This window comes from Leucoraja erinacea, chromosome 1 (genome assembly GCF_028641065.1).
Source record: "Leucoraja erinacea ecotype New England chromosome 1, Leri_hhj_1, whole genome shotgun sequence".
Lineage (NCBI taxonomy): Eukaryota > Metazoa > Chordata > Chondrichthyes > Rajiformes > Rajidae > Leucoraja > Leucoraja erinaceus.
Window position 1 is genome coordinate 118,106,232 of NC_073377.1, and position 12,823 is coordinate 118,119,054.

A 12,823-nucleotide genomic window follows, 5' to 3' on the forward strand; every position below is an offset into this window, starting at 1 on the left:
GCAATGTTTAAGAAATATTTAAACAGTATAGAGGTTGGGAGGCCATGTTGGTACATGGATAGGATACTTTTTGAGAAATATGGGCCAAATGCAGGCAGGTGGGACTAGTGTAGACGGTTGGTGTGGGCAAGTTGGGCCAAAGGGTCAGTTTACATGCTATAAGACTGTATGACACAGTTGACTCACATCCAGCAAGAATGTACTTATTCATATTTACAGCGGCACGTCCGCTTTTGGAAGACAAGACTTGTGCAAATTCCATCTAATGCAAATTTTCCCAGACTCCGTTGCCAGATAGAGTACTCATTGGGCGGCACAGTGCACAGTGGTAGAGTTGCTGCCTTACAGCAAAAAAGACCTGGGTCGATCCTGACTACAGATGCTGTCCTTACGGAGTTTGTACGTTCTCCCTGCGACCACGTGGGTTTTGCTCCGGTTTCCTCCCACACTCCAAAGACGTGCAGGTTTGTAGGTTAATTGTCTTCTGCAAATTGGCCCTAGTGTGTAGGATATGGTGGGATAACACAGAACTTGGTCAGCGTGGGCTCGGTGGGCTGAAGGGCCTGTTTCCATGCTGATCTCTAAAACCTAAAACCAAAACTTATCTCTTGAACATGCAGAGGTCACCCACAAGAAAAGCTAATGCCTTTTCACAACACTTCTTCAGGTAGGATCAAACGTTATGAACCTGGGTCACCTCTCATTAGCCCAAACTTGCCTTTCTTAAACTGCCTATAGTCTTCTCATGGTTATCATCTCCATTATCCACATTGATATCAGTCAGCCAAACGTTTGTCACAGTATGGGGTGACCAAGCATTCATCCAGCAACCATTTCGCTGGACACATGCTCGGGCTGTCAAGGCCTACTGGGTCTCTCGATCGCTAAAGGGCCTGTCCCACTTACGCAACTTTTTTAGCGACTGCCGGCACCCGTCATAGGTTGTTGCAGGTCGCCGAAAATGTTCAACATGTTGAAAATCCAGTAGCGACAAGAAAGATGCTACGACTCTTTGGGCGACTGAGGAGACTACTCACGACCATACAGGCGACACCCTGGTGACATGTTGCAGGGTGAAGCCTGTATGGTCGTGAATAGTCGCCCAAAGAGTCGTACCTTGTTCTGGTCATCGCTGGATTTTCAACATGTTGAAAATTTTCGGCGACCTGCAACGACCTATGACAGTAGTCACTGAAAAAGTTGCCTACGTGGGACTGGCCCATAACCGTTTTTAATTCCTCTTCCCATCCCCATACTCACCTTTCTGACCTGGACTTCCCACATTGCCACAGTGAGGCCACACACAAACTGGAGGAACAGCACATATTCTGCTTGGGTAGCTTACAAACCAATGGTATGAACATTGAATTCTCCAATTTTACGTACAATCCCCCTTCCCTTCTTTCCACACCCAATCAGTCCTTCCCTCAACCACACCCCGTCCCCCCCTAAGTTTCCCATGTGCCCCACCTGAACTTGCACCCAATTCTCCTCTCCCCCTCACATTCCACCGACATTCCTTCCTCTGGCTTCACAATTCTCATCACTTCAAACCTTTTGTCTCACACCTTCAGTCCTTTCATCTCCGTTCTCTGTCCAATCATCTGTTTTGCTACTTTCCCCCCTACTCCCACACCTGTATCAACCTATTACCTGCCAAGCTTTGTCCTGCCCTTCCTCTCTTCCAACTTTCTCTCCCCCCCACTTCAATCGGTCTGAAGAAAGGTCGTGACCTGAAGCAACATCTATCCATGTTCTCCAGAGATGCTGCATAACACATTGAGTTAGTTGAGCATTTTACGTCTTTATTTACTTGCTGGTAACAATTTCTATCACTTACACTGACTTTCCCCAGACTACCCGTTGTAAATCAGTCCCTGAGACTAAAGAGTTCACATTATAATTTTGGGGGAAACGTTCATGTCTGATTTGCAGAATATTCAGTTTACGGACAGTTCTCAAAAATGCAATCCTTATGTAACTTGGGGAACTTCTACTTATTTTTTGGGATGTGGGTGTTACAGGTGAAGCCCACATTTATTATGCACCCTAACTGCTCTTGAGAAGATGGTAGTGAGCCAGTTTCATGAAACACTGAGGCAAGACTCCATACATGGCCCCGAGGTAACGAGTAGATAATCTGCATTATCTAGGTATGTTGCAAAGCCTACCTGAAGCGTGGCTGAGAATCTGCCCCAGCCCGTGTGCGCGATTTTGGCGCTGTTTTGAGGGGACGGGTTTAAAACGCGATTTTTACTAGGCTGTTACAATCGAAAATGTTCAGCCTAGTAAATCATTAACGAAAAATCGCTGAAAGACCCCGTCGCAAAAGGTATTATTAGTTTTTATGGCCTTGTATAATAGTTATAGTAGTTTAAAAATCACTCTCTAAACCCGCGACCTCTCGCAGCCCCAGGGTTTTATAAAGCAAACAATTAAAGGTATGTACCTTATTTTTACATTAAAAGGGGCTTCTTAAGAACCCTGTATATAAAGTTTTCTATAGCGAGTAGCTCATTTTGGGCTCTTTATATCCCGCAGTGTTTTTCTGGGCATTTGAGGGCACAAATCCACTGCAATGTGAACGTTCTAAACCAGCGCGTTCCACAGGAACCCACTGGAAAGCTGATTTAAAATGGACTTTAATTTACAGCAATTGAACACTAAATTCCTTCCATTTGGCCTATAAATTAATGTAAATGAGATTTTAAAATCATGTTTTATTGTGAATTATTTATGAATATTATTTGGACACTTGGGCTATTTAAAAACGTTAGTCATTTATTAGGAAATGGATAGATGTTTAGATCTAGTAATTGAAGTTTGAAATTTGCTACTAACTAACTAATTATATGCTTTAATTTCAGGTCATCCAAGTTAGATTATTTTATGTTTGTTTCAGAATGGTTCAATCTACGATAACTGAAAATTTCATTCAGTTCTCTTAATTTTTAAGAAGGTTATGGCCTTTTGACAGCACGTGATCACAGCTTTTTTGTTATGTCCATAGAAAATCAATAGGGAACAAGAAGCTAATTTCCGAGTATGAAAATGGCCATAACTTTTTAAATACTTGAGATATGAAAGTGAATTAGGTGTCAAATTAAACTTCTGTTTATGCTTTATCTGATGAGATAAATTACAGACTTGATTTTTTTAATCTCAAAATTTTGTAACATTGCTACATTATCACCATGTTGGTTTAGACTCCAGGCTTTAGACTTTGGAAATACAGTGTGAAAACAGGCCCTTCGGTCCACCGAGTCCACCCTGTCCGGCGATCACCTCATACACTAGCGCTAATCTACACACTTGGGACTCAGAATCCTCTCTGCAAATCTCCTACAAACCCGCACGTCTTTGGAATGTGGGAGGAAACCAGAGCACCAGCAAATCCATGCGGTCACGGGAGAACGTACAAACTCCATACAGACAGCACCCGCAGTCGGGATCGAATCCGGGTTTCTGGCGCTGTATGGCAGCAACTGTACCGATGTTCCACCATGCCGCCCCAATGGATGTAGAAGGAATATTGGCCATATTACCAGTGTCATTTCTGCCACTTTTGGAGGGAGTCACCTGCAAGGAAAGATGGGTTCTCAGTGTGAGAACTCCACCTGAGCACGACATTACCAGCAGCACTCAGATCTCTTTGTGCTGGTGAAGCCTCAGAATCCTCTCTGCAAATTTCCTCTAAATTCCCTTGGTGTAACTTAAAACCACAGGCACCTTGAATTGTCCAGTTGTTACCAAGGATGCAAACACTGGAAAGCACATTATGGTTCACAATTACACTGGGGAGAAAATGAGACACAAATACGATGCCCGATTTAATCAGATAAAAATAGATTTATTTTGCTGTATTTTAATAAGTTCATGTCATAGGAGCAGAAGTAGGCCATTCAGCCCATCGAGTCTACTCCGCCATTCAATCATGGCTGATCTATCTTTCCCTCTCAACACCATTCTCCTGCCTTTTCCCCATAACCATTGACACCCTTACTGATCAAGAATCTGTCAATCTCTGTCTTAAAAATACCCATTAAAAATATATAGGTAAATAACATAATGTCCTATACAGAGTGGCCATTGTGCATTAGCAATGAGTGCAATTCATTCTAAGAGGTGTTAGGACTTACAGCGGAATCAAATGCCTGGCCTTTACTTGCAGCAATGACTTCCTCTGGTATAATGGGGAAATGTAGAATTGACTTCACAGCATCCTGTGGTAGTCTCCATATCCACGCAACAAACTGTTCCTCGTCAATGAAGCCTGAGCAGTGGGGAAAATCAAGTCAATCGAGGCACATTACAACAATTGCCTTATAAATCTTCCTTTCCAAAGAAACCCAATGGGTGCTGATGCAAACTCACAGCTCATCTTTAAGTGCATATTTTATTGGTATTGGTACTGGTTCATTATTGTCGTGAATACCGAGATACAGTGAAAAGGCTTTGTTTGCATGGTTTCCAGTCAAATCAAACTAAAAATGAATACAATCAAGCCATACATATGCAACTCATGTTTCGCCGAACACCTCCGCTCAGTCCGCAATAACCAACCTGACCTCCCGGTGGCTCAGCACTTCAACCCCCCCTCCCATTCCCAATCCGACCTCTCTGTCCTGGGTCTCCTCCATTGCCAGAGTGAGCAACACCGGAAATTGGAGGAACAGCACCTCATATTCCGCCTGGGCAGTTTGCATCCTGATGGCATTAACGTTGAATTCTCCCAATTTTGCTAGCCCTTGCTGTCTCCTCCCCTTCCTTAACCCTCGAGCTGTCTCCTCCCATCCCCCCCGCCCTCGGTCTCCTCCTCCTCCCTTTTTCCTTCCTTCTCCCCCCCCCCCCCATCAGTCTGAAGGAGGGTTTTGGCCCGAAACGTCGCCTATTTCCTTCGCTCCATAGATGCTGCTGCACCCGCTGAGTTTCTCTAGTAATTTTGTGTACCATACATATGCAACTATTGGGTCAATTGTACCAGAGTGCAGAGTGCAGTTTTCTGCATTGTAGCACTGCAGTTCCAGAGGAAAAGTACAATATCTGCAGTGAGGTACGTTGGAAGATCGGCAATAATCAGTACAAACAAAAGACACGTTGGAAGTGGGGCAAAATTTATACTGGTAAAAATGAGTTTCCATCACACTTTCAGCACAGTCACGCCAGGCGAGGGGATGCAGGTCGTAAGTGGGTTTAGGTTTATTATTGTCACATGTATGTAGGCACCATGGAAAGCTTTGTTTTGCATGCAATGCAAGCAGATCAGATAACCTATACATAAGTACAATCAATTCAAACTCAAATAAAATAGATAGAATAAAGGGGAAGATACAGAATGCAGAATATAGTTCTCAGATTTGTAGCGTGTCATTTCCTCAGACAAAGTCCAATGGGGTAGAGGTGAATGGGACAATTATGAAAGGATCATTCAGAAGCTTTATAACTGGGGGGAAGAAGCTATTCTTGAGAAAGGTACCTTCTGCCAGATGGGAGCAAGGGAAAGGGATGGGGAAGGGGGAAAATCGTTGACCATGTTGTCTTGTTTTCCAAGGCAGCGTGAAGTTTAGATGGAGTTAACGGAGGGAACTCTGGTCTGTGTGATGGACTACAAATTTGTGCAATTTCTTGTGGTTTTGGGCAGAGCTGATCCCAAACCGAGCTAAGATGTAACTGCTTTCTGTGATAACTCTGATATCTGGTGCTGAGTCACATCTAATATCACATTCCCTCACCCCTCTCTCTCGTTATGATCCACCTTTGGTTCTCCTATTTTTTATCGGTTTCACATACCCTCCTCCAGCCCCCACCCCCAAAAGGCCGATGGCCACCACCACCCACCCCCTCCCACCCTTCCTGTTTTCATCCACCTATTACCCATCCATTTCACCCACCAGATCCACTCCCCCATTTGATTCCATCTGCCCTGTTACTCTCCCTCAATGGTTCCCATTATTGCCTTCCTTGCTGATCAGATTCCAGCACCTTTGTGTTCCTGTTTATCACCCTCAAATAGTACTCTCCACCAAAGATCTTATAGCGAAGCAAGATAGGCTACTCCTGCTAAATGCAATGGACTGACGTGTAGTACGCTATGGAGGGGATCATGGGCATTTTTCCACGCCCATTTTAGCAACCTGAGCCTACCTAACCCGACCCGACTCGCAGTGTAATCAATGTTGCGGGGCAACAGTTTGTGTGGGTCAGATTCATAAATCTGTCAGTTCAAACTTCTTGTCAAGAATAAAATTTGATTCTGGTAATTGTCTTTTTTAATGTTTTTTTAAATCATTTCTTTTTAAATGGCTCACAAGCCGTGTTTGAGTTGATTTTGTAGTAACCGGAACCGACCCGACTCGCAGGGTGATTGACAGGGGGGGACTTTTTGTGTGTGATATAGGGTTAGATTCATAATTCTGTTAGTTCATAATTCTGTTGATTCTTGTTAAGGAATAAAATGTTTATAAACACACATACATGAAAATTATATAAATGTATATAACACACACAATTATATTTCTTCTAATCCAATAATGAACTTTATTTCAGACTAGACAAGGGACATTAAATAAGAAACATTGTAAATAAGAAACATTGTCTTGGGGCACTCTCTCTCCCCGCTGCTGCTGCCCGGGCCCCACACTCTCTCTCCCCGCTGCCCCGGGCCCCGCACTCCTTCTCCCCGCTGCCCCGGGCCCCGCACTCCTTCTCCTCGCTGCCCCGGGCCCCGCACTCTCTCTCCCCGCTGCCCCGGGCCCCGCACTCTCTCTCCCCGCTGCCCCGGGCCCCACACTCCTTCTCCCCGCTGCCCCGCACTCTCTCTCCCCGCTGCCCCGGGCCCCACACTCCTTCTCCCCGCTGCCCCGCACTCTCTCTCCCCGCTGCCCCGGGCCCCGCACTCCTTCTCCCCGCTGCCCCGGGCCCCGCACTCTCTCTCCCCGCTGCGGATCCAATCTTTGGCCGGAAGCAAGGAGGCGGGAGCAAGAAAGCGGAGCAAGATGGCGGAGTCAGGTTGCTAAAATGTGTCCTATAATCACCCATGAATCCGCCCATGAACGTACCTCACTTTTACGTGAGAGTAACCCATCTTGCTTCGCTATAAGATCGTTGCTCTCCACCTTCAGCCTCCCTTCCCCTTGCCAGCATCATCTACCCATCATTCATCACCCCTCCTCAGTTCACCCATCACCTACTGACCACTGTCGCAGTCCTCCCTCTCTCCTTTTACATTAGCTCCATTCACCCTCCACACTGTGTCCTGACCCAACATGATGACCATCCCACTTCCTCCATGGATGCTGATTGAACCTCCATGTTCCTCCAGCATCTTGTTTGTTTCTGTTTCAGATGCCAGCATCTGCAATCTCTTATGTCTCACAGCATTTAAACTACCCGTTTAGTTGAGTTTAGTTTAGTTTATTGTCACGTGTAAAGAAATACAGTTTTGTTGCGTGCTAACAAGCCAGCGGAGAGACTGTACGTGATTACAATCGAGCCATCCATAGTGTAGAGATACAAGATGAAGTGAATAACGTTTAGTGCAAGATAAAGTCCAGTAATGTCTGACTAAAGAGAGTCCAAGGGTCTCCAATGAGGTAGATGGTAGTTCAAGACCGCACTCTAGTTGTTCATAGGATGGTTCAGTTGCCTGATAACAGCTGAGAAGAAACTGTCCCTGAATCTGGAGGTGAGCGTTTTCACACTTCTATACCTCTCGCATAGAAACATAGAAATTAGGTGCAGGAGTAGGCCATTCGGCCCCTTCGAGCCTGCACCGCCATTCAATATGATCATGGCTGATCATCCAACTCAGTATCCCGTACCTGCCTTCTCTCCATACCCCCTGATCCCCTTAGCCACAAGGGCCACATCTAACTCCCTCTTAAATATAGCCAATGAACTGGCCTCAACTACCCTCTGTGGCAGAGAGTTCCAGAGATTTCACCACTCTCTGTGTAAAAAAAGTTCTTCTCATCTCGGTTTTAAAGGATTTCCCCCTTATCCTTAAGCTGTGACCCCTTGTCCTGGACTTCCCTAACATCGGGAACAATCATGGGAGAGGGGGGATAACCTGGGTGAGACTCGTCCTTGATTATGCTGGTGGCCTTGCCGAGGTAGAGTGAAGTGTAGATGGAGCCAATGCAAGGGAGGTGGGTTAGGTTGATGGTCTGAGCTGCGTTCATAATTCTCTGCAATTTCTTGCGGTCGTGGATGGGGCTTTCCACAGCACATTGCTTCGCAGTTTTGAAACTATGCTGCTGTCTAATGAAAGGATGGGCTGAATGGCCTTATTCTGGTCTCATGCAAGAGTTGCATTAGCTGTTCAAGGCACAGAGAATTTCCACAAAAAGTGTATCATTTACACATTTAGTGACATTTTCAGGGCCATTCTCACTCCTACAACAAGGAAACAGGCCATTCAGCCTACTGAGTAAAACACAAAGTGCTGGAGTAACTCAGTGGGTCAGGCACCATCTCTAGAAGATGTGAATAGAGAATAGTCTGGGACCCTTCCTCAGACTGCTGGTCATGGGACCGGGATGGGGGGAGGGTGGGGGTTAGAGAAAGCTGGAAAAGTGGTGGGGGCGGGACAAAGCTTGGCAAATGATAGGTGAAACCAGGTGAGAGGGGTATTGATTGACAGAAGGGTAAATCAAGGCTGGAGATGAAACGCTGAGAAAAGGGTGAGAAAAGGGGACAAAGAGAGACAGAGAGGGGTCAAGGCCAGAGATGAGAAGGCACTGAGTCTGTGTTGACCATCATGCACCTATTCACAGTGATCCTACATTCATTCTACCTTAAACTCCCAACATTCCCATCATCTCCACGCTCCCCACTCCAAAATGAACATTGGCCAATTAACCTACCTACTCCTGGGGCCATTGGAGGAAAAGTAACAAGATCACAGGCATTCTACACGGTCCAGAGGTCAGGATTGAATCTGGGTCATGAGAGTTGAGGTTGAGGTACAAGATGTGCAGCTCTACCAACTGTGCCGTTGGGTTTTCAAGGTCAAAGATATCATTCAAAATTAATCACGTAGTAATTTGCCTTTTGAACTGAACAATACAAGGGTGGCACGGTGGCGAAGTGGTAGAGTCGCTGCCTTACAGTGCCAGAGACCCGGGTTCGATTCTGACTACAGGTGCTGTCTGTACATCATTTTGTACGTTCTCTGTGTATGCGTGGGTTTTCTCCGGTTGCTCCGGTTTCCTACCACACTCCAAAGACGTACAGGTTTGTAGGTTCATTGGCTTTGGTAAAGAATGTAAATTGTCCCTAGTGTGTAGGATAGTGATAGTGTTTGAGGCTGAACACTGGTTGGCGTAGACGCGATGGGCCGCAGGGCCTGTTTCCATGATGTATCTCTCAGCTCTAAACACTAAACTTCTTCTGACAGTGTGATGTTTTCAATGATGTTTACATTAAGAATAGTGATTTGTTAGGGCTCATGTAACATCATTGATTCTCTGCTGATCGCAGCTGTAGTGACTGCAATTCACACTCCATGGGGAGTCGTGTTTCAATGACAGCAACATCTGAATTTCCACTTGAACTGTGCACATGTGGCCTCTGATTTTGATGCACGTTTTACATCACATTTGTGGTCAGCTGGCTCTGTGGGTTTTTTCATTACTGAAGTTCTGTCTGTGGTAGATGCTGAACTATGAGGAATCATTGAATGGTCGGATGCAGAGGCTGGTGGGGGTGAAAGGTAAAGGCCAGGGGTCAAGGCCCAAGACTCTATCTTGTTTAGTTTTGTTTAGTTTTGTTTAGAGATACAGCGTGGAAACAGGTCCTTCGGCCCACCGAGTCGACGCCAACCAGCGATGCCCGCATACTCATGCTATCCTACACACACTAGCGACAATTTACAATTATACCAAGTTAATTAGCCTACAAACCTGTATGTCTTTGGAGTGTGGGAGGAAACCAGAGCACCTGAAGAAAACCCACGCAGCCACAAGGAGACCGTACCAACTCTGTGACAACTCTACTGCTGCACCACCGTGAATAATGTGTTGGATGCAGAGGCCAATGGGGTGGAAGGTAAGGACCAGAGGAGCTCTATACTTTTTGAATTATGTTTTTTAATTGATGCAAATTAAGAATTGAGGATCTGCATTCATGTAACTGAATTTAATTTGGATTGCAAATCATCCAAACATTTTATTCATCCATAAGGTATCTTCCATAAAGCTGTAACATCCAGGTTCAGGAACAGCTTCTTCCCCACAGCCATCAGGCTATTAAACACGACATCAAATAAACTCTGAAATAACTGTCTATTATTAATTGCACTTTATCTGTTTATTTATTGTGTATATATGGTCTATGGTATATAACCATATGACCATACAACCATATAACAATTACAGCATGGAAACAGGCCATCTCGGCCCTTCTAGTCCGTGCCGAACACGTATTCTCCCCTAGTCCCATCTACCTGCACTCAGACCATAACCTTCCATTCCTTTCCCGTCCATATACCTATCCAATTTATTTTTAAATGATAAATGATAAAAATGAACCTGCCTTCACCACTTGCACTGGAAGCTCATTCCACACAGTTACCACTCTCTGAGTAAAGAAGCTCCCCCTCATGTTACCCCTAAACCTTCTGTCCCTTAATTCTCAAATCATGTCCTCTTGTTTGAATCTTCCCTACTCTCAATGAAAAAAGCTTATCCACGTCAACTCTGTCTATCCTTCTCATAATTTTAAAGACCTCTATCAAGTCCCCCCTTAACCTTCTGTGCTCCAAAGAATAAGACCTATCTTGTTCAACCTTTCTCTGTAACTTAATTGCTGAAACCCAGGCAACATTCTAGTAAATCTCCTCTGTACTCTCTCTATTTTGTTGACATCTTTCCTATAATTTGGCGACCAGAATTGTACACCATATTCCAGAATTGGCCTCACCAATGCCTTGTACAATTTTAACATTATATCCCAACTTCTATACTCAATGCTCTGATTTATAAAGGCCAGCACACCAAAATCTTTCTTTACCAACCTATCTACATGAGATTCCACCTTCAGGGAACTGTGCACAGTTATTCCTAGATCCCTCTGTTCAACTGCATTCCTCAATTCACTACCATTTACCATATATGTCCTGATTTGTCCTGCCAAGATGTAGCACCTCACACTTATCAGCATTAAACTCCATCTGCCATCTTTCAGCCCACTCTTCCAAATGACCTAAATCTCACTGTAGACTTTGAAAATCTACTTCATTATCCACAACACCACGTATCTTAGTATCATCTGCATATTTACTAATCCAATTTACCACACCATCATCCATATCATTGATGTATATGACAAACAACAGTGGACCCAACACAGACCCCACTAATCACTGGCCTCCAACCTGACAAACAGTTATCCACCATTACTCTCTGGTATCTCCCATTCAGCCACTGTTGAATCCATCTTGCTACTCCACTATTAATACCCAACAATTGAACCTTCTTAACCAACCTTCCATGTGGAACCTTGTCAAAGGCCTTACTGAATATAGACACACTGAACTTTTATTTCCCGTTCTGTACTATGTTTACATATTCTGTTGTGCTGCAGCAAGCAAGAATTTCATTGTCCTATCTGGGACACATGACAATAAAACTCTCTTGACTCTTGATTACTGGAGACATAAGAAACTGCAGATGCTGGAATCTCAAGCAAACAACTAATGCTCCAGGAACTCAATACGTCAGGCAGAATCTGTGGAGTGAATGGTCATGTGATATTTTGGGTCGGGATCCTTCTTCAGACTGAAACGTCCGTCGTTTCCCGCCACAGATCCTGCCTGACCTCCTGAGCTCCTCCAGTGCTTTGTGTTTTATTTGTGAGGTTTTATTAATCAGTAATGGTAAATCACGATGCTGCTATTTCTTGTGTTCTCATGATGTGATTTTTATATTTGGAGCTGGCATAGGCTTGATAGGTGGAATGGCATCCTTCGGTGCCATGATAGTTCTGAATCGATAATATTGTAATGATTGTATCAATCTTAAATGTCATGACCTGACTCATAAAAAGACACAAAGCACTGCAGTAACTCAGCAGATCAGGCAGTATCTCTGGAGAACATGCATAGGTGATGTTTATGGTTGAGACACTTCTTCAGACTGATCGTAGAGAGGGGAAAGAAAACTGGAGGAGAGGACAAAGCCTGGCAGGTAATAGGTTGATGTAGGTGAGGGGGAGTTTTGATAGGCAGATGGTAGACAAAGGCCAGAGATGTGGGGGGAAATCAACGGTTACAGGTAGAACGTGCCATCTCCACACAGACATCACCCGAGGTCAGGATCGGACCCGGGTCTCTGGCATGGTGAGGCAACAGCTTTACCAGTTGCGCCACTGTTCTGCCAGAATTGATGTGGTGCATTGTGAACAAATCTCCTAAACTTTCCCAATACTACAGCATTTCATGTAGACCACCATAATCCATGAACTGGACTTTCTGAAGCTAAATCCATTTTGATTGGTAACTTTTGCAGTTGCCACAAATATTGGGAGAGTTGAGGATAGTGAAGAGAGTTGCCAAAGGATACAGCACGATGCAGATCAGTTGGCGATGTGGACAGATAAGTGGCAGATGGAGTTTAATCTGGATAGGTGGGAGGTGTTTGGAAGTCAAATGTAAAGGGTAAGTATATAGTAAATGACAGGTCCCTTAGCAGGATTGGTGCACAGAGCGAACTATGGTTGCAAGACCATACTCCCTGAAAGTAGTAATACAAGTGGACAGGATGGAAAAGAAGGCATATATCATGGAAGTTTTCATCGGTCAGGGAATTGAGTAAAAAAATGATAA

The 12,823-nt window shown here is 44.6% G+C and overlaps 1 protein-coding gene across 1 annotated transcript in view; it reads right to left on the bottom strand.

Moving 5' to 3' along the window:
• Positions 1 to 12,823, bottom strand: part of LOC129701116 (uncharacterized) — a 129,388-nt gene that overhangs the window by 13,984 nt on the left and 102,581 nt on the right. Inside the window, exon 6 of the mRNA XM_055642116.1 lies at positions 4,140 to 4,273. Coding sequence (XP_055498091.1) covers positions 4,140 to 4,273 — 134 coding nt within the window. The remainder of the gene's footprint in view (positions 1 to 4,139; positions 4,274 to 12,823) is intronic.